Source organism: Montipora capricornis, chromosome 9, assembly GCF_036669925.1.
Source record: "Montipora capricornis isolate CH-2021 chromosome 9, ASM3666992v2, whole genome shotgun sequence".
NCBI lineage: Eukaryota > Metazoa > Cnidaria > Anthozoa > Scleractinia > Acroporidae > Montipora > Montipora capricornis.
Window position 1 is genome coordinate 35,562,073 of NC_090891.1, and position 21,514 is coordinate 35,583,586.

General features: G+C 39.8%; 1 protein-coding gene across 1 annotated transcript in view; it reads left to right on the forward strand.

Annotated features, from left to right (window-relative positions):
• Window positions 1–21,514, forward strand: part of LOC138015345 (dynein axonemal heavy chain 3-like) — an 81,838-nt gene that overhangs the window by 45,554 nt on the left and 14,770 nt on the right. The window contains exons 54-83 of the mRNA XM_068862345.1: window positions 575–708; window positions 1,061–1,223; window positions 1,925–2,047; window positions 2,196–2,255; window positions 2,857–3,015; window positions 4,543–4,611; window positions 4,946–5,146; window positions 5,333–5,488; window positions 6,287–6,382; window positions 6,972–7,076; window positions 7,399–7,532; window positions 8,275–8,392; window positions 9,313–9,366; window positions 9,618–9,704; window positions 10,195–10,245; window positions 10,429–10,494; window positions 10,990–11,208; window positions 11,985–12,089; window positions 12,970–13,074; window positions 13,182–13,255; window positions 13,592–13,678; window positions 14,426–14,597; window positions 15,112–15,237; window positions 16,997–17,174; window positions 18,099–18,175; window positions 18,664–18,750; window positions 18,843–18,933; window positions 19,675–19,787; window positions 20,063–20,200; window positions 21,148–21,245. Coding sequence (XP_068718446.1) covers window positions 575–708; window positions 1,061–1,223; window positions 1,925–2,047; window positions 2,196–2,255; window positions 2,857–3,015; window positions 4,543–4,611; window positions 4,946–5,146; window positions 5,333–5,488; window positions 6,287–6,382; window positions 6,972–7,076; window positions 7,399–7,532; window positions 8,275–8,392; window positions 9,313–9,366; window positions 9,618–9,704; window positions 10,195–10,245; window positions 10,429–10,494; window positions 10,990–11,208; window positions 11,985–12,089; window positions 12,970–13,074; window positions 13,182–13,255; window positions 13,592–13,678; window positions 14,426–14,597; window positions 15,112–15,237; window positions 16,997–17,174; window positions 18,099–18,175; window positions 18,664–18,750; window positions 18,843–18,933; window positions 19,675–19,787; window positions 20,063–20,200; window positions 21,148–21,245 — 3,446 coding nt within the window. The remainder of the gene's footprint in view (window positions 1–574; window positions 709–1,060; window positions 1,224–1,924; window positions 2,048–2,195; window positions 2,256–2,856; window positions 3,016–4,542; window positions 4,612–4,945; window positions 5,147–5,332; window positions 5,489–6,286; window positions 6,383–6,971; window positions 7,077–7,398; window positions 7,533–8,274; window positions 8,393–9,312; window positions 9,367–9,617; window positions 9,705–10,194; window positions 10,246–10,428; window positions 10,495–10,989; window positions 11,209–11,984; window positions 12,090–12,969; window positions 13,075–13,181; window positions 13,256–13,591; window positions 13,679–14,425; window positions 14,598–15,111; window positions 15,238–16,996; window positions 17,175–18,098; window positions 18,176–18,663; window positions 18,751–18,842; window positions 18,934–19,674; window positions 19,788–20,062; window positions 20,201–21,147; window positions 21,246–21,514) is intronic.

The window sequence follows — 21,514 nt, forward strand, 5'->3', positions numbered from 1 at the left end:
GTGTGTGGGTTCTTTTACGTCCCACAGGATTATGAACATTGAAGGGTTATGAGACGGGACCTCCGGCTTATCGTCCTTATCCGAGAAGACTAGAGAGTCTAACCATTTGCAGATGTAATTACAAAGGCAGCACTTTCTCCTCAGTTATTTAAAGACCCTGAGTGTTGGTCCGGCCGGAGTTGAACTCACGACCTCCCGCGTGACAGCCCGGTGCTCAACCAACTGAGCCACCGGTGCGCGGTGTATAAATAGGTGCCAACCTCGTACTCCTGGGGGTAACCCTGTGGTGGACATGCATCCTCTCAAGGGTGGGGTGTAAATACTTTCAGTCGCTTCATGCTGCAGCAAGCGACCGTGAAAAGCTTCAGTGGTGTGATCCCCAGTGGGTCCTTGCGACTACTTACCTCCCTACCGAAATGCACACTGCCGAGATCACAAACCAAAGGGGAAAACAATGTTAAGTTAACATCGAGAAAGTAACCAAAATTTACCGAAACCCATAACACGCAGTCATATTACAAACCTATGTTCATCAGCGTTTCGTCATCTTAGATTCTTCTCTTTGTGTTTACAGGCGTGGCCAGAGGACGCTTTGGGGATGGTTGCTAATAAATATTTGGATGAAGTTGAAATGTCCCGCGAAGTGAGAGGAGAGTGTGTTTCACTGTGCAAGCATTTTCACCAAAGTGTGCGAAGCTTATCAGAAAGGTAAACTCTACCTCTTCTTTCTCCACGAAACCAATTTTTGTCTACGTTGTCTTCTTAACTTAGTGTTATTGACAATAGACAAATAGATATTCGGGCAGTAACTGATGAAACTCAAGTCACGAATTGCAACTGTAAGTTAATAACCAGGGTGTTTATATGACCCAACGTTCCAGGATAAATAAATTTCCTCTGAAGATGACTTTGCACACTCCTGAGTCACAAGCAATAGTCCGGCTTTGTCAAACTTAGCTGTCACCTGAGCGATCCTTCGTCACCAAGTTACGTTATGATTCCAACACACTATCAGCAGTTACTGGTATTATGCGCTGCTACTGATGTCCTTTTATTTCAGGTTTTATGCTGTCCTTCTTCGGCGTAATTACGTCACACCCACGTCATACCTTGAACTCATAAAAACGTTCAAGTCACTACTTGGACAGAAACGACTCCAGATTTTAACTCTCAAGACGAGATATCTAAAGGGCTTGGAGAAACTTGACTTCGCTTCTTCCCAGGTAAGCAAAACACAATGTCAAGTAAACGGTTAACCTATGATCCTCGCAGTTATGAACGCAATTTTAGCAATTGGTAGAGAAGCCTGAAAAATTCAGGACTTCAACGGGGTTCGAACCCGTGACCTCGCAATACCGGTGCGACGCTCTAACCAACTGAGCTATGAGCCAATGACTTTGTTAGCACAAAATTGCCTTCATAACTGCGAGGATCGTAGCTTTACTTGATGTCATATCAGCAATTTAATATATGATTCATTTCATATATCATTTCGTTCATTAAAACAGAATGTGTTTCTTTTAACTCAGAAATTTGTGGGGTTTGTGTCTGACTGAAGGTCGTTATGGCGGTTTGTTTGTCAGCCAATTTGTTAACAGACGAGTGAGACGTCATGTGAACGGTGTTAAATTTGTCCGCCACTTACAAAGGTTTTTGTTTTTGTTTCTAAATTGATCAAATACGGCAGTTTATAATCGACATTAACGTACTGAAGAGGAAGGGGGTGGGTGGTGAGCTGGGCTAGGAACGGTTACCGAAAGTTTTCAAAAAAATTTAGATTGACCGGATCTCATTGAAACATAACAGAGGCTATCAATTTTGGCATATAGCCTCTGTTATGTTTTTGCCAATCACATGACGATTTTCACTAATGAACTCACAACCAGACTGACGCAACGCCATTTTTGGTTGGTTTAACCGACAGGTATCAATCATGCAGCAAGAGTTAAAAGAACTGCAGCCAGAACTGATAGAAACAAGTAAAGAAACTGAACAACTGATAAAAATCATAGCAGATGAGACGTTGGAGGTTGAAGAGAAGAAACAAGTTAGTACAGTCAGAACATTCTGTGGACAAGAATAGACAATAGAATTCAATGTTTTTCTCAAAGTGGAGTATTTTTGTGTTATTATTATTATTATTATTATTATTTTATTATTATTATTATAATTTTAATAGTTATTATTTTTTACAGGTTGTGCAGGCTGACGAAGCTCTTGCGAACCAGGCTGCACAGGAAGCCCAAGCTATTAAGGTGAACGAATGAGGACCTTCCTTCTGTCCTAATATTATTCAAGAGTTTACTAATTATTTAGCTGCATTTTGTAACACTTCTAACACAACATTTTGAAAATAGAAGTCGTTTAAAAGCGAGATTAATAGTAAGTGAAACACATGGTCTAGTATGTGACTTCTCGGTTTGGCGATCGGCTTGATAAAATACTGTTTTCGATAGTTAAAACACGAATATTCAGCATATAAAGGGACGTTCCAAATGATATGTTGTTAGTTTTTCAATCGACAGTAAATGAAACTTGAAATGAAGGAATTATCCTCGCAGTTATAACATTGTCGTGAAAGAAGCCTTGAAAAATTCGAGATGCGTCCGGTTTTGATTCCCGTACCTCTATACTGGTGTAATTCTCTACCAACTTTTTCACTAAGCTCCATTTCTTGGGAACAGTTCAATTTATCACCGTTTGTTTTCCTGAAAAGATTTGACAGAGTGACCGAAGCATATGAAATGCGGAATGACGCAATAGCCGTTCCTCCATTCGCAAATCTAGCGATTCTTAGTCTACAAAGCACTTCCCTTTTAACATGCTGTTGGCCTTTATTGCTCTTCACTAATTCAGGATGAATGTGAAGAGCAGTTAGCCGTTGCTATGCCAGCGCTGAACGCAGCAGTATCAGCTTTGGATATTCTGAAACAACAGGACATCTCATTGGTAAAAGCAATGACCAATCCTCCCTCGGGAGTGCGTATGGTCATGGAAGCTGTTTGTATACTGAAGGTGAGTGAGGCATCATGACCCAGCAAGAGGCTCTCCAGTCGATGTTGTGTTAAAGTTTAAGTCATAGCTCAGATGGTTAGTGCGCGGTTTTCGGAGCAAGAGGTCCCCAGTTCGATCCTCGGTGACTTCAACGTCTGTTTCGGCTTCCCTCTGATCCGTGTGGTTATAGCTTTAAATACCCGTAAAATAGAGCAATGACAGAGGGAGGGGGTGAAAGGCGCACCGTCGGCTTCCATTGATACCAGCCTCGTAGCTGAAGGAACTACCGACGTTAAATATAGGGACTTAACCTTTACCTTTAACTTTATTCCCTCACAGCTAATTAATGTAAATTTCGACGTTCATAAAAAAAATAATAATATGGCTTCCATATATACCCAGTCAGAACCACCCATTGACAATTAAAGCGGCCCCAGTCGACGAGTAAAATCCTCTGGCGTTGCGCAGAGTGAAATATGTAAGTCTCGCTCTCAGGTGGGGAAGAGTTAAAGGGGCTTTGTCACGCAAAATGGTGTAATTTCATAACACCCAAAATGCCAATAAAGTAGAACAAAACATTACAATATCCACTGTTGAACAACATAAAAGAAATCCAGCAAGAAGGAAAGACAATTATGTATGGACACAAATGGACAAGATTGAAACGGATTGCATTTGGGTAATCTTGAAAAAAGTCGGCCCAACGTTTTTCAAGTTTATGGGAAATCGGCTGGATTAAGGTCGTTTTGCCCAGAATTATCTTGTTTGTGATGAAACGATAAAGTAAACAAACAAGCTTATAAGGAGAATGAAATATTTAACAATTATTCTACGAGGGCGCGCTGGATATGAAGTGATAGATAACCAACGAGGCGCGTACTGCCGAGTTGGTTGAACAGCGCTCTCTTTGCTTGTCTAGAACAATGCTGATTTGGCACAAAAATAATCCAACTCCTGGACTGAGATTGACTGGGCGATGCTAACCACTGACGCCTCCCTGATGTCATTCTCCTCCAATAAGAGATGAAGACGCAACGCTTTTAGCGCCTGGCGTTATGACTGGCTAAAGTAATTTGGATTGACGACACTTAATCCCATACATTCATACTTCATTTTCAATGTGGGTCTTAATATGACTACTATAAGCTAATGCGAACATACATGGACCTTCTACATCGAAAGACGCTTTAACGTAAATGGTACTCTATTCCTGAGTGCAAACAACATGGCCACACTGGCAGAAAAAGAGTTCAGGTAGAAAGATAGATCATTTATTATTTTGCGAGTGCACCTAATACTAGATTTGCAGATAGGTAGGTTAGGTTTAGGTTGTTTATTTATTGGAAATACTTAGTCACTTAAGTTCAGAGATAAGGTGCACATTGCAAAGTTAAAATCAACCTTCAATTGCCAAGTAATTCATTGCTTTCAACTGTTAACATCATCATCAACATCAACAGATCATCAGCAGCAGCAGCATCAGTTATTCTCTGTTTTTAGCGTGTTGTTTTGTTTTGTCTATTCTCACCTCTTGCTGTTCTTGTACAGGGGGTAAAACCGGAAAAGAAAATGGTTGATGGTAAACAAGTGGAGGATTATTGGGCGTCTTCGAAAAAGGTTTGTCAGTTTATACTTAGTTTATCCAGTGAATCATCCGGTTGGCCAAGTTGGTTGAAACGAGCTATCTTGCCAGAGGTCACGGGTTCCAACTGTGCGGGCCAACGCTTAGGGTCGACTTAAAATAACTTTTAAGTTATTAAAAGAGCGGAGGGAGCTGCCTTTGTCGTAGCATCACACACTGGTCGCAAAGGGTAGGGAACGGAGTTCCCGGTGTTGTGGTGTGGTCTCTTTGGTCCATGATGGGTGTCTCGTTCTGTTTTGTGCCCCTCTTTGCCGTGGTGAATAAAAACTCACGATTCAGTTTGAGTTACCCTTTTGATTACCTTTGCAGGTTCTTGGAGACTTAAAATTTCTGGAGAGTCTGAAGTTCTTCGACAAAGAAAACATTCCGGTTCCTATAATCCGTAAGATCCGTGAAAAATACGTTACCAATCCAGACTTTCACCCGTCTTTGATAAAGAACGTATCGTCAGCGTGTGAAGGTCTCTGTTCCTGGGTGCGTGCCATCGAGGTGTACGATAGGGTTGCTAAGGTAACGTCACCATGATTTATTTGTTTTACATCAGTTGTCGCTTAAGAGGTGCTTCAAAGGGTAGTAGGAAAAGTTTCATTGTTGTGCATCACCTCTAAAGTACGCACAGAGTTACTTCGCCTCAGTTTTAGTTCATGATGAAGATGATGAATGCTGATACTAACTAGTCATGATTATACATTTTAGCTCGTTGCCCCCAAACGCAAGCGTCTTCAGGAAGCTGAATCCACTCTGGCACTGCAGATGTCTCATTTGAACGAGAAGAGAGGCGAGCTTAAGGAAGTCATGGACAAACTGCAAAATTTAAACGACGATTATAGATCAAAAGTTAACAAGAAGCAGGTTAGGGCTAACTGTAAACATCAAACTATATATCAAGTATGACAAGCATGGATATTTAGTCATTATTGTTTTATTTTATTGCATTCCACGTTAGGAGAAATCGTACTATCCGAGTCGCTTCTTTCTTGATGCTGTACAATTTCACTTTCTCTGAATATTATTGTGGCAATACCAGAGGTCGAACTACTAGTTATTTCTTTAAAAGAAATTTTGAACGATTCGCTATGAATTTTTTAGCTTGACAACTCTCGGAGCGATGATACGGTATATGATAAAATGACCGAGATTTAGTAAGACAACCAGAGCGTCACAAGCTCGGGTTGAAAATAATAATTACACAAACCGCGAATATTGTCGTCGTACTTGAGACAAAGGGGAGAGCGTGGTGGCCTCATGGTTAGAGTGCTCGACTCGGGTTCGGGTCCTGGCCGGGGACATTGTGTTGTGTTCTTGGGCAAGACACTTTACTCTCACGGTGCCTCTCTCCACCCAGGTGTATACTGAAATTGGTACCGGGGGGTAACCCTGCGATGGACTAGTATTCCATCCAGGGGGGAGTAGAAATACTCCTTGTCGCTTCATGCTACGGAAACTGGAGACTCGTAACAGAGACTTTTACTTGAGACAAAGGACAGTTTCTAATAACCAAATCGAAGGTTAATGTGTCCTGTAATCGGGTCTGCGAAAACATTTTTCCCTTTCCTCAAAGTCTATGCTTCTTTTGATTCACTTCTAAACAAGGCCAAATGTAAAGTAAAGCAAGAAAAGTGAACTAAGATTTCTGGTTTTTTTTTGTAGGAACTGGAAAAAAATATCGCCTTGTGCTCCCAGAAGCTCTTGCGAGCTGAGAAACTCATTAGTGGGCTTGGAGGAGAACGGTCTCGTTGGACCCAGGTACCTCGTGAAGACCCTGAAGAAAATTTAAAAGGGGCTATGTCACGCCAAATGATATAATTTCATGACACCCTAAATGCCGGAAAAGTAGAATGAAACATTGCAATAACCACTTACAACTGTTGAACAACATACAAGGAATACAACAAAAGGAAAGAGAAGCATGAATCCGACGTTTTTTAAGTTTATGGACAATCGCATGGATAGAGAGAATCATGTTGTTTGTGATGTAACAATCCCACATTACCATTTCCGAGTTTTAAACTCGTGATTAACTGAAGATTTCCCTTAAACACCCTAAAATAACGTGACATAGCCCCTTTAGCTCAGTCGAAAACACCGGCCTTGCCATTTGAATTAGTCTAATTAGTTTGACATAAGAACATGGCCCTGGGCTGGGGATTCAATGTCAGTGATCGGCTTTTCTAGTTAAAACCGAGCTTGTTATCACACGTGATCGATAAATGAATACTATTGTAATATACGAAGCAATCGAAATGATTACTCCGGTTTAGGTCTCTTTGCATAATCTGGTCTTCCCAGTTCAAAGTTTTTTTCAAACAATTGCTAAAAGGCTTTGCTCCTATAGGTTGCACAAGAACTTGCAGAGACGTACAATAATATTGTCGGTGACGTTTTGTTGTCGGGAGGAATTGTTGCTTATCTCGGACCGTTTACTGTGGAATTTCGACAGGTAAGGCGGTTTCTCCTTGATTACACCACCATCTTTAACAATATGGGTTGGTTTACATTAGAAACGCAACATAAGAACGAACAACATACGTGAAAGGATTACCTCGCTCTTAATGACCCTTTGACTCCCAGGAGAGATCGTTGCGTAAATTCTCCTCACAATTTCAATGAAATATCAGTCAGACAGGAATTGAGAATAAAGAATATTATCAGCGTAAGAGGAGTGATCTTGATATTTGAGCTTGTTATTGAATTTTGATAAGTCTGTCCATTGCTCTGTTCAGTTTTCAATGAAAGGTGTTGTGATCTCATTTTTATTTCAGGATTGCATTAAAGAGTGGTGGAGCTTATGCAGAGAAAAAAGTGTACCTGTCTCGGATAACTTCTCATTGTCTGCTACACTTGGAGATCCTTTGTCCACGCGAACGTGGCAGATTGCAGGGTTGCCAGTTGACAAGTGAGGAACTTGTTGAATGCTTGTATAATTCATTGCGATATGTAGCAAAACATGAACTGTTCGACAGTATCAAGGGAGATGGTGTCATGCCGATCTTGACTACCAAACTCCAAAACTCGGTCCGCACGGACCATTGAAGTTCTTGAGGAAGTCAAATTTATGTCCTAAAGAGTCCTTGATACGTACGATAGTTAACTATTCACCGAAGTGGAGGTGGCTAGCGGTGGATATTTACCGAGCCGCGAAGCGGCGAGGTAAATATCCAACGCTAGCCACCGACATTGAGGTGAATAGTTGTTTTTAGTATATACTAAAACAGTGAGATAATATACAGCACAAAAAATTAATTTGGATGTTTTCTTCACTTGTCACCGATGCAAATCGGGACGCCATTTTTTCCCGAGTTGCTCGGAGGTAAATAGCACAGGATATTCGGAGTTTGACGAGCCGATCAGCGCCCGCGTTCATCGCTATCCAGTGTTTTAGTAAATACTAATACAAGATAACCACTTGAATATGAAGACAATAAGCGCTACGACAGTTGATCAGCTTCAAGGAGAAGGGATTATTTTGGCGCAGAGAAAGTCCTGTGGTGCGAGACATCAAAGCGCTTTCTTTACCATTTCTCTTTTTCCTCGTGTACCGTAAATCGTCTTTGCCGGCTCCCTGTTTGTGTTTTTGCTATTTGTTCTTTTGACTCCTCCTTGATCCTTCTCTGTTTCCTTTCGTTGAATGATTTCAGCTTTTCGCTTGATAACGCGATTATTGTGACAAATTCGCACCGCTGGCCCCTCATGATTGATCCTCAAGGACAAGCTAACAAGTGGATTAAGAACATGGAGAAACCAAACAATCTGCAGGTTAGTTTAAAGGGGTTGACCGAAGTTGTGATGCAGATTTTTATAGGGATCTCCACCTTTGGTTAGATCGATCGATTGCAGTAATTGTTGCTTAAGTGGTGGTTGTTTGCGACTTGAACAGAAAACAATGGTGTTTGGAATAATAATGAGTTTATTCCTTTTAGGAGTATCTCTGGATGGATATAAAATAGATTAATGAACAAGATGTGTTGTATCTGATTTTATTACACATAACATGAGAATTTTATTCCATAAAGCTCATTTGTACAAATCTATACGCTTTATTTTCACATGTGAAAAAGGCCTATACAGCCAATCAGAATGGCGTACAGCTATTTCACATGTGGAAGTATAACCAATCAACGATAGCGTAAAGGCGTTTCCATGCCAATCACTCGTGCATCTCGTGCAAATCGTGCAAATCGTACTTTGTTATTGAACTAAATTAAATTTGCATTTGGTTCTATTGTTAGTGAGTTTTTGTTTCTAATTCGCGTTCAGAAAACTATTTTAATGAAAATTCTCATGTTATGTGTAATAAACAGTTTACGTCATAGAAAGTGCTTTGTACGGGGTTTTATTCACTCGTTGTTTGTGTCAAAAACCCTCACTCGCTCGTTCCTCGCTCGTTCGGGTTTTTGACACAAACAACTCGTGCATAAAACCCCGTACGCCGCACTTTCTATGGCGTAAACTATATTTACGCCATGACTGGTCTCCGCCCCATAATGCATTTGGAACCCAGCAACGCCCTAATGGTCACACTTGTTTCCTTTTCAAAGCCATGTCTTTTTAATGAAATTAGTCTTCCTTCTTATATCAAGAATTTCACACGTTGACTGAAAAAAAAGATTGTGACTGGTGACCTGCTTTGATCCCTTTCGAATGCGTCTAATGTACCTTTTCCCCTCCCTCGACAGGTGATTAAGCTGTCGGATCAAAACTATGTCAGAACTCTGGAAAATGCCATACAGGTAAATTACGATTTTTGTTTGAAAATTGACTCAAGAGATCTCTTTATTTTTTCATCGTTTAGTAGTAGGGAGGAGGGAGTTGAGGTCTTTTTTTCAGAACCTTAGATAATATTTATTAAAGTTGAGGCTTTTAAGTTATTTCAGTGTATTTAACTGAGTCGGCCGTAGTATCCAAGCCATTGCTTGGTAGTTTGGTACTTTACAGTCGTTGTTCTCGTACACGTTGTGTTACGTTTTTGCTTCGTCTTTAGTTTGGTTCTCCTGTCTTGTTGGAGAACGTTGGAGAGGAATTAGACCCCCTGTTGGAGCCCATCTTGCTGAAACAAACGTTCAAACAGGTTTGTGTGAGTCTTTCAGTTGATTCAGGAAAAGTGTATTTTTCAGTGAGCGCCTCGGTCTGAGTCGGCATTTTTTCGACAATGACTCGGGGATAATTGGAAAAAATTCAAGTGATCGTTACTGAGCTATCGCGGACTCGTAAGAGCTACATTGGCCATTGAACTAGGTTCACTGTGACAATTTCCTTGCTATACTGCTAGGACTAGATTGGAATTTTTGCAAAACCAGTACAAGAGCTCTTCAACGGAGCTATTGCAGGCACCTATTGGCTGTTCAATTATCATCATCATCATCATATCCTTTATTTAAACACGATAGGGTTTAAAGCTCAGAACTTGTGGGGTCGTGTGAAAATAATTACAATATGAAGCTATATTAAAATAGGGATAACATTACTTACAGATCACAACTACTATAGTAAAAGATAAAAAGATTTTTGTTTTCTTCTCACGCGCAAAAAGTTTCATAACATCAAGCGATTTTTTGCAGGGTGGAGTGGAGTATTTACGTATGGGCGATCACGTGGTTGAATTCAGTAGGGTAAGAAGCTTTATTGTGAAATAATTGTCTGTGATTTGCAACTTTTATTGAAAGTCCACCAACACGGCAAACGGCTTCCTGGGAGAATACTCTCTAGAGAGTAAAGGAACTTCCGACGTTAAATAAGGTGTACCTTTACCCACTTACCTTTACCTTTAACATTTGCTTATTTTCTTTTCGCAGGACTTCAGGTTTTACCTCACCACGAAGCTAAGAAACCCCCACTATCTTCCTGAAGTATCGGTTAAGGTAGGTTAAACACTGTCGGCCCATCTTGTTTCACAACATACTCGAACGTTTTTTGGTTTTTTTTTCTTACTTCAAATTGTTGTTTTAACGGTTTGTGAAGGACAACGAAGACAACGGCCACAGTCAAAGGAATCTATGTCATTACATGGCTATTCATTATTCTCTAAAAATGTAGCCGGCTAGAAAAACGGCTAAAGCTACTCGACGAGTAGAATAGCTTTAGCATTAGAAACTTTTCATTCTGTAGTTTTTGCTTATATTGAATTTTATTGTTTGAATCGAACTAAGCCGGGAACCTTGTGAAAAAAAGTGAAAATACTGTTTGCCTACCTATGCCTAGGGGAAAAAATGCCATGCCCTTTGTCTTATAAGCCGAGGGCACACTCCGAGAGCCAAACGGCCTTGGCTCGAACCAGAGACTTCGGGCACAGTTTTTCAAGAGGGGACCCCCAGCATGTGGGAATAACATGTATACATCCTCTCGCCTCACCTCAGGTCACCCTGCTAAACTTCATGATCACGCCCTTGGGTCTGGAAGATCAATTGCTTGGAATTGTAGCAGCTAAAGAGAAACCTGAATTGGAAGAGAAGAAGAACGAATTGATCATCGAGAGCGCCAAGAACAAGAAGCAACTGAAGGAGATCGAGGATAAGATTCTGGAAGTTTTGTCTACAAGCGAGGGAAATATTTTGGAAGACGAGAGAGCAATTGAGGTATTTACGTAAAATTCACGAAAGAAAATGTTATCTTAAGTGGAGATCATGTGCTGTGAAGCAGTATAGCTTGTTGCCATACCTTCCGATCGGTTGGCATAGTTGCTTATAGTTTGTTGGCAGTATTGTTTGGGAGGTCATGAATTTATCTCCGGCCAGAGAACAACAACCCAAGTAATCCCCACCCCTAACCAGATGAGAGGAGTAGCCACACATATTGTCACATTGTGCGCTCTGATGGATTTAGTCATTGTGACAACTGTTTACCTTAACTTTATTTATTGCAACAAGATGTTTCTTAGGTAAGTGCGACGTTTTGCTGTGAGAATGATTTATTTACGTATTCGACACATCTTTAACACTAGTTCCTCCACGAACGTAATATCACCCATCACTTCAGGAGGTGATGATAAAGTAAAGTAAAGTAAAGTAAAGTAAAGCAACCATATTTAACGTCGATAATTCGTAACAGTAATTCAACTGACAAACCTGAGGTCGACGGTGCGCTCATTTTACTTCCCCCTCTTCATCAGTGCTCCGTTCTACGGGTATTTAAAGCTACTTAAACTACACAGAACGGAAGGAAGTCGAAACAAGGATGTGAGATCCAGGAATCGAACTCTGGACCTCTTTCACCAAGGTCGCGCACTAACCGACTGTGCCATCTGAGAGAGCAATTGACAACCGACTGTGCCATCCTCGCTCCTTATCCTCGCTCCTAATGTGTGAATGTTTTGTTTTATATAGCTGATTTTAATACATTACTCTTAATTCAGGTCCTGTCATCCAGCAAGAAACTTTCCGAGGAGATTTCCGAAAAACAAGAAATTGCTTCAAAAACTGAAGAAGAAATCGACAAGACAAGAGGTGGCTATAAACCGGTACGGCAAACGATGAAGTGTTGCGTTATTATGGCCTTCTTTACACTAGCACAAAATGTGGCAAGGCACTCCGAAATCTCGGTTTTCGGGCACGGCAAGATATTTTTTTTGCGTGTAAACGAACAAACAGCAGGCATATTAAACACCCGTGCCAGAAATTATAGAAGTTCCAAACACATCTCTGGGGGTGTGCTCGGCACTCCAAATATTGGTACAGTGCCGCTACTTTGTTCGTGTGCAAAAAAGGTTTATATCTCGCGCACGCGCTACTGTTGCAATTTTGCGGGAAGTATTTTACATTGCAAACCGCTCGATTCAGTTTGTGCGTGCGATTTGACAGACATGTCCATAAATGTGCGTAATAAGGTGTACGCTGACTTTGGGAAGCGCCACTTATACGTATAACAGAACTCTTCGTGCTGGATATCAAAATTGGGCTTTTTTAAAAGTGCGATTATTCTCGAATAAACTTAATCGGAAGAAACACGGGTCCTAAACTACAGTACGACCATGGAAAATGAGGCTAGTAAGAGGTGTGAGAAACTAGAAGATTCCTATAAGAGACACCATCACCGCTAACATCGCATCAGACGAAAAGAAATGGTCGTGTTGAAATACAAAAATGGACATTGGTTTGCATGATTTTTGATTACATCATCTTAAAAATTGGAAATCCATGCATCAGAGAAGACGTACTGTATCGCAGTGTATCAATATAGTTCGTCTAGACCCACTGTGCTTGATTCGTTTCTATTCCGTCTAAACAAAATTAGAATAACGCAAAACAAATGTTTGCCTAAGTTTGTCCTTGACGGTTAACGTTTAAGTAATCAAGGATAAAGAAAAAAAATAAAAGTCCCTCTATTCTGTTGACTTTCAGGTTGCTAAACACTCCAGTATCCTATTTTTTACCATATCAGACTTGGCAAACATTGAACCAATGTATCAGTACTCTTTAACATGGTTCATCAATCTGTATCTTCAGGTAAGTTCCTCATCCTTGTGACAGTTTAAAATATAAAAATATCGAAATATGCGTTTTGCGGGCACTGTTTTCCGTAACATATTTTCTGTCGAATTTTTTTTATATAGTCGATCATGAACAGTGAAGCGTCGTCCGATTTGACGCGAAGAATCATGAATCTGAACGAACATTTCACTTACAGGTGAGATTTCACACACTTGCACTAACAGATAAGTGTTTGTTGCTGACGTATTGTGGTTTATACACATAGTTTGCCCAAAACCGGGCAAAGTGTGAGTAAACTTTACTCACAGTTTAAGCGGAACATTTCAAGCAACTTAAGCCTTTATTGAGGTTTCGACATGAAGAGCCCTTATCTTTGAATCACTGGGATTTGGAAGCTGGACCATTTTCGGTGCAGTATTTACTCACTTCTCGAAAGCAAGCGTTACTAAGCAAACATGGAATTTGTTGTTCGTAATTTGTGTATCGTTAGCTGTTTTATTAACTAACTCTTTTTGTAATTCTCATTGTTCAGCATCTACCGAAACGTGTGTCGGTCGTTGTTTGAGAAGGACAAGTTATTATTCTCTTTCCTGTTATGCATCGGTATACGCAAGGGAAGGTAAGAACCCATTGCCAGTCTTAACGTAAAAGTTTGGCTAAAACGTTCTTAGATTTGCGTTTGGGTGTGAGCAGGATCCTATCGAACGATCGTGTAGTCATGTCTTTACTTAATTTTAGATTATCATTTTGTCGTGTCAGTTAAGAAGTTAGTTTATGCATAAAATCGGAGGATCGCACATTGATTGGCTAAACAAACAATAATCATAATAATAATAGTAAAGTAATCATCATCATCATCATCATTATCATGGTTTATCATCAGCGTTTCCACGGGGTGGCGCTTCATATGAAATTTAGTAGCTGAGAATACCTAGGTAATAAAATACTTCAATAAGATGAAGGTAATCTATAGTAACTAAAATTTAATTTATAAATACAAAATAACAATTAACAATCAGAGGCATCGCCCATTGATTGGCTAAGCAAACAATACCTGACAAGCGAAGCCGTTTTAATCACTCACTCACTCACTTTGACTGCCAAGCCAGCCTGAACCGGCCACACTTTGTGTTTTACTGTGTTTTACTCTGTCTAACGCCAGACGATTTTACTCGTCAATGGGGAACCCCTGGGAATCAATGGGTTAAATATAGATGATCTGAGGGAATTTTAACTCACGTGAGAGATATGCGAGTTTTAAGCTCCACGTCATGGACTCATGGATTGTGGGGCGGGACGTGGCAGTTAGGATGTATTCCTTGTCTATTACTCTCATGTGTAAGTATTGTTGTTTCATCTTTTCCAGTGGTAAAATTGATGAACAAGAATGGCGGTTCCTGTTGACGGGGGGAGTGGCCCTCGAGAACAAGTTCCCAAACCCTGCCTCTGGTTGGTTGACCGACAAGTCCTGGGCTGAGATAGTACGTTGTTCGGGGCTTCCGTCATTCCAAGGAATCTTGAATCACTTTACTGAACATGTGAGCTTTTGTTTCGTTCCCATCCTCGCAGTTTCTAATGACAAATTTTCTTTGCTTGTAGACTGACTCGCTCATTTAAGTAAATAGGTTTCCGTTAATTGCATTTTCTTATTATTGTTATTTAACATGAGCAGTCGACCAGTTGGTTTAGTTGTTTAGGGCGAATATCGAGCTAACGCGCGTAAAAGACATCTGCAAATGGTCTGATTTATCCTGCCATTGATTGATGGCTGGGGATTCAAATGGGCCAATACAGACACTTAGATAGGCCTGTTTTTTCTCCTTGGAAAATCTGAAAAAGGACAGTGGGACTTAACATTTACATGGAAAACAGGACAAAATGAGAATGTGATAAACGTTTTGTTATCCTTAACTTGTGTAATTTGGTCACTGGGAAGATAGATTTACAATAGAATTGGCGCAGGGAAATGTGATTGGCTTAGGGTGAAGTATGACTGCTCAGGTCTTTTATGAGGCGAATGATTGAGTTCCAAATATTTTTCTTTTTTTTAAGCTTGTTGAATGGAAGGCCTTTTATGACTCGACCAGTCCTCAAACAGAGCCTCTCCCAGATCCGTGGGAAGACGAACTTAACAAACTTCAACATCTTATAATATTGAGATGCCTGAGGCCAGATAAGGTCAGAAATGATACAAATGCTTGATTTTCCTTCCTGGCGTAGAAAAATTCTCTTTATTGACTTAATTTAAAGTGCTGCTATGATTAAAAAATCACTTCCTTTTTTCTTCAGATTTTGAAAGTGTGTTTGCTTAGCAACTGACTGGCAAAATTTTAAGCTTTGATTTTTATCCAAAGCCTGTTATTTTGAGTGTACGTTTTGGATTTCACGGTCCGCCATACTCACGTAAAACTTACCGATTGCACCTCAGAGGGTTGGATCTAGGGAAAAGTGACGTCATTTACTCACTAGCTTTTAAACTTTCAGCTTGTAAATGCATTTTATTATATATGTAAAACGCGAGTTTAAAAGTCTGAAAGCCCGAAACTCCCGTTCTGCATACTAATTCAATGAGTCTGAAGTCATTTTCTCGTCGATCCACTCTCTCAAGATTTTAAACTTAGTAATAGTGGATCATCAAATAGAAAAATTCCAGTAAAAATAAACCGGTGTCAAATCAAGGCTTTTAGAACCCGTTTACACGGATCCGGACAAATTTGTGCACGGACAAAACTTGCACGGTTCCGCCTTGCGTTCACACGGGACCGGTGGAACTGGACAAATTTTCAGCGGCTAAGTGTGCAAGTTTGGGACCTGAAAAAAGCAGGTCAACGGTTCCACTATGCGTACGGACTCGTGGAAACACCCGAACCGTGCAAGGTTTTGCACGGTTAGCGTGGTTGAGGCCTGAAATTTACTTATGTTTTTTGGTTGCTCAGCAAAAATGTTGCAAGGTCGCAATTTGCTACTTTCGTCAAGTCACATTTCCCTCTGTTTAAAATCAAATGTGACAAAAACCAAATTAACAAAAGCACGATACTTTTTAGTTTGTTTAGGATTCTGTCTTTGTTGAAGCTTCCTGCCGTGTCGGGGGTATTTGTTCTTGTCGTTATCAGGGTACTTTTCCAAAAACATTTTGGTTATGTCTTCGTATTTGCTCCTCACTGTCTCCCAGTCAACTCCTTCGCGTGCTTTTCCGACTTTGTAGTCTAAAACTACATGCAACAACGCATTTATTTTACCTGTCCACATAAAAGTTTTTGTCTGCCGGCATGTTTGGTTTGCGCGTACTTCACCTAGCTACTACGTGATTGGCTAAAAGCATTAGCTTGACCAATCACAGCAGAGAGTTTAAAAAAGTCATTCAAATGCCGCGACTGGTCTCAAAATTTGCACGGACCCATGTAAACACCACTGCGATCTGTAACAGAATTTGCACTGTTCCATGCAAACAGGCTGTCCAGGTTCAAAACGTAGCCTTACAATGTTGGGTCACAGTTTTGAAATCCAAAGAAAATGAGAATTGATTTTTTTTTTCATAGTAGCACTTTAACTAAAAAATGGAGTAATGGTGTTTGATACAAAAAAACGACATGACCTCGCTACTACATCAAGACAAGCAAGCCTTAAATCTCTTGAATGAAAAATGGGCGTTAACTTTTCATGCTTAAATGTAACTCTTTCAGTTTGTTTTTTGTTCTTGATTGTTTTGTTAACAGTTGTTCGTTAAAATGTCTTGTAAGAATTGCTTAGTTATTATTGTAAAATTGAATTAAATTTCTTTTTATTGATTCAAAAGTGCCCTATTGTGTGAATAGTTTATCGTGACTGTGTACTGTAAATACGCTTTTAAGTATAAAAATAGTTTAAAGAGAACAAAGGCTGTGACAGTTAAAATGAGAAGATGCGATCTGATCATGTCACGCTTTTGTCCTTTTAGGTCACACTAGGTGTTCGTGACTTCATCACGTTTTATATGAGTCCAACTTATATCGAACCTCCTACATTTGACTTGTCCAAATGCTATGAGGACTCAGACTGCTGTGTACCATTGATATTCGTGTTGTCACCTGGCGCGGATCCTATGGCCAGTCTGGTCAAGTTTGCAGAGGACATTGGTAAGATTATACGATGACTGGCCTTAGCTTATGCAATGAAACGAAGGGTATCAACTGAATTTAATTACGTTGAATACAATTCTGGTTGTCATTTATTAAAATTTTATCAATGGATTTTTTGTATGGAAACCTTTTTTTATCATTTACTACTTTCTATTTTTATTTCTTTGTTGCTGCTTTTTGGTATGATATGAAAAGTGAAACGCGTGAAAATAACACCAGTTAACATGCACTAGAGCGGTTTTCAAATGAGTGTCGTAAAACCAAAACCAAAGTAATTACTTTACCTGTGTCATTCAACACGCTACTCTTAGCCAAGGTCTTCCTGCCTGGCTTGCCAGACCACTGCTCAATGTTCCCATGTCATATTTTTCCAATCACGAATCAGAGTAGAGAGATTGTTAAGCATCGCGTTTACGTGAAACAGTAAACGGTAAACGCGAAACAGAGGGCTGCTGCTTGTCATAAAAGCATGAAAGTTATTTTATTCTAACTCGTCTCTCTCTGTTGAAAAGTATTTACTTGATACCTGCTGTTGACAAGCAAGAAATGAGCTCACATCAAACGAGTTTCTTCCATTTTTGGCAAAACGCAAATTTTAGTCCGACGTTTGCCTTTTACCGTAAACGTTATGCTTAATCTCTCTAGTGTCATGAAGGTATCAGTACTTTCAGCCCTTTCAACCCCTTTAGGGCTCCTTTAAACTAGCTCTGCTAAATTGGATGCCCCTGGATAAATATTGAATTAAATAAATAAAAATAAGTATTTGCGCTGATAATCTAAATCATTCCAGTTAATAATAAGTCTTTCGAAGTATATTCTAGGGCAAACGCTTCTCCTTCTTCGTGTGAAAACTGACTGAGTTTTCACTGCTTTCTCAAAAGTAATTAATGTTTTCTTCTGTTTACGTTGTTGTTTCATTAGGTGTTACAAGGTCTCATTTTCAGACCATCTCGCTTGGTCAAGGTCAAGGGCCCATTGCAGCAAAGATGATCAGTCAAGTAAGCATCTTGTTTTAGCTCCCTCGATCCGTTTCCACCTTTTGGAATTCATAAGTTAAACGTACCATTGGTGCTCTCAGTTTTATAGGGATAGTACCAAAGACCGTATTCATAAATGGCGGCCGATAAATTATTCTTTTGTCTTTGTGCTAATCATCCTCACTAGCCTCTTTTTGGAGAAAAAATTCTTTTGAATTTTGTTCATGCTAACGAGGCTAGCTAGTGAGGGTGATTAGCACAAAGACAAAAGAATAATTCCTTTGCCGACATTTCTGAATACGGTCTATAAGTTAACAATTAGTGCCACTTTTGAACTAAGTGCACAATTTATTTATTTATTATTTTTTTTGTTTTATGAAATTTTTCGTTTACCTGTATGTATAAGCTTTCAAGAAAACTGTATAATTGTTTTCAAGGATAATACAGTGGAACTGGGTGGTTATGGGTTATGTTGAGACGTTCATGTACCTTGTCTTTCTTTGTTTTAGGCGATTGAAGTGGGTGATTGGGTTGTACTGCAAAATTGCCATCTTGCAACATCCTGGATGCCCATCCTGGAGAAAATATGCGAGGAGGTAATTCACGTAATGTCTATGGATAGCAGTGTTGGAACAGTAATACACCTTTTCTCGCCTGTGGGTTGAATTTTTTCTTCCGTCATATTTAGGTTATCGTTCCGGAGAAAACACACAAGAATTTTAGACTTTGGTTGACCAGTTATCCAACGGAAAGATTCCCAGTTTCGATCCTTCAAAATGGTAAGTAACTGCAGCTATTTGCGCAGCAGCATTCGACATCTAACACGAGAGATGTTAAACAAGGTCAAGATTCTGAACAAGAAACAAGGTCAGATTCTGAGATAGGCTTATATTATTAAAAATCTGCCCGCGTAAAATATCGGTAAGTCCCCAAGACAAATCCTTCTGTACAGAAGACTTGAAGAATAGCCGTTTTGAACGTTTTTGAATTGAGAGCTTGGTCTTCCAGTTTATCTTTCTCGTCAACACCATTCACATTGTTGCCAACCGTACTGAAACAGCGTTGTTAAGGAGCCGATGTCTCAAAAACTTTGCTGAGAGTTTTCAGTTAAAGGGGTAGTGTCGCGTTATTTTAGGTTAAAACACTGAAAGACGTCTTTTTTGTTACCAATAACCACTGAAGTGCACTGAAACTAATCTTTGTTATTTGCGGCCAAGGATGGAAAGGATGGAAATGGATCCAAACTTGTAAAAACTGTTGTACGTGTTAGCTTAAGGACTAATTTAGATTTTTTACCCAGTTTTGACCTAAAAACAGCAAATTTTGCGCGACAGTGCCCCTTAAACAATGCACAGAAATTATTCCTTACTACCTCTTAATCTATTAGTTAGTATAGCGAGGAGTTCTCAAGAAACATAAGATTCAGCAGAGAGACTACACTACAATAAAACGTGCGACTGTAACCGAGTCATTTAACGCCGGTTTTTTTTTTAATTCAAATTTTCACTATGACTCAACAGGAGTGAAGATGACAAACGAACCACCAATGGGTCTGAGAGCCAATTTGCTGCGATCGTACCACAGTGATCCTATATCGGACCCCACCTTCTTCAGTGGATGCAATAAACCAAAAGTAAGATATTTGTCCAAATATATTCGTGGTTTAACTTTCACTCCAAATTGAAGCTCTTTGTCTTCGGGTGTCCACAGTCCACTCAAAAGTACTATCACTGATTTCAAAGAGGATATGATGAGGAGAGAGGATGTCAGCCCGCGAGTTGAAAGACTTTGCAAGCGAGTAGCTTTTTTAAAACTATTAGTAGACCTTATTCTATAACCAACGTCACGCCGAGACGGGCTTCATCAGTGGTCAATTATTGTACTCCATGCGTTTAATTATCCTGACAGGTTTGGAAGAAACTCCTTTTCAGCCTTTGTTTTTTCCACGCGTTGGTTCAAGAAAGAAGAAATTTCGGTCCGTTGGGTTGGAATATCCCATATGAGTTTAACGAATCCGATCTAAGGATAAGTGTGCGACAACAGCAGGTATACGTCTCAGTTTTCTTGTTTTCTGTTGTACTTACTTCAATTTGCTCGCGCCAATTATTGGTTAATGTGGTATCTACATGGTAAGAGAGCCAGCCATGCAGCTGGCCCAAGTTGTTTGAAGATATCAAGAATAGGTAAAAGAATTATCTAATGGTTATCTCGTGGTTAACTCAACTTGTCTTGACAGCGCTTATCCATTGAATAGGGATTTGGCGCGGTATCTGAAAATAACTGTAAGACCAGGCTTCGATTCATCCCGCATGATCGCGATCTTGGGGTGAGACGTCAATCCATTGGCCATTTCTCCCTGGCCTTGTTGGTTTATTTTCAAGTGCAAGGGACATTAAAGAGAACAAAGGGACATACTTTCCGGTGCATTTGTTCTGGTCTTATGGAGCAATAGCAAAGATGACGTGAGAGCTTGCGAAAACCAGATGTCAAAATATGAATCCGCCGTATTCTGTAGCGAAGAGGGGTTTTTCAACTATTTCAAAATGCAGTAACTGTCACTGGCTTACAAAATGAAATGGGCATTGAGGGCTTTGAAGTTTGGTGAGGGAGTAAGATAATTCTTTCATCCTCAAATACTCACATTTCCTCAATGTGTTCACCATTGTTGTTTTGTGGTATTCTCGTTATTTTTGCAGCTTCTGTCACTCGGTTTAATTTTCTCTTATTCCATAAAAGAAATATTAAAATATTTTCAAAGGATTCTAAGTTCTTATTGCGCCGACAAATATGCTGGCAGCGCCCCTATGCATAGAAAATGTGCCGTATAAATCAGGACCAAGTATTCTGCAGCCATGAACCGTTTCCATATGGATGCAGATTTCTCGTCCTGATGCTAGCATTAGATTCTTTGCTCCACCTGACTGATCGCCAGGGAGAACGCCTTCAATCCCGCCAGATCCCAGTGTTACTTTGCATTTTGAATTATTTCACAGATGTTTCTTAATGACTATGAAGAAGTTCCATTAGATGCTCTTACATATCTCACTGGCCAGTGTAACTATGGAGGCAGAGTCACTGATGAGAGAGACAGGTTACAATTTAGGATTTATTGATCTCACTTTGAAGACTAGTCAACGAACCAGTATTTTCTACGTCTGGTTGAATACCTGAATATATTGTGGTTCAAATTTTTTCTTGGTTTAATATTTTTCAAACCAGTTCAATTTTGATTTTTCTTCGTCTAATAGTCATTATTAAAAACTGGATCATTGGATAATGCAATTCGAGAGTTTTTATTGGCTAAGCCATCATGGGTTATGACCATTATACCATGATCTACAAAGACGGCAAGCATATGCG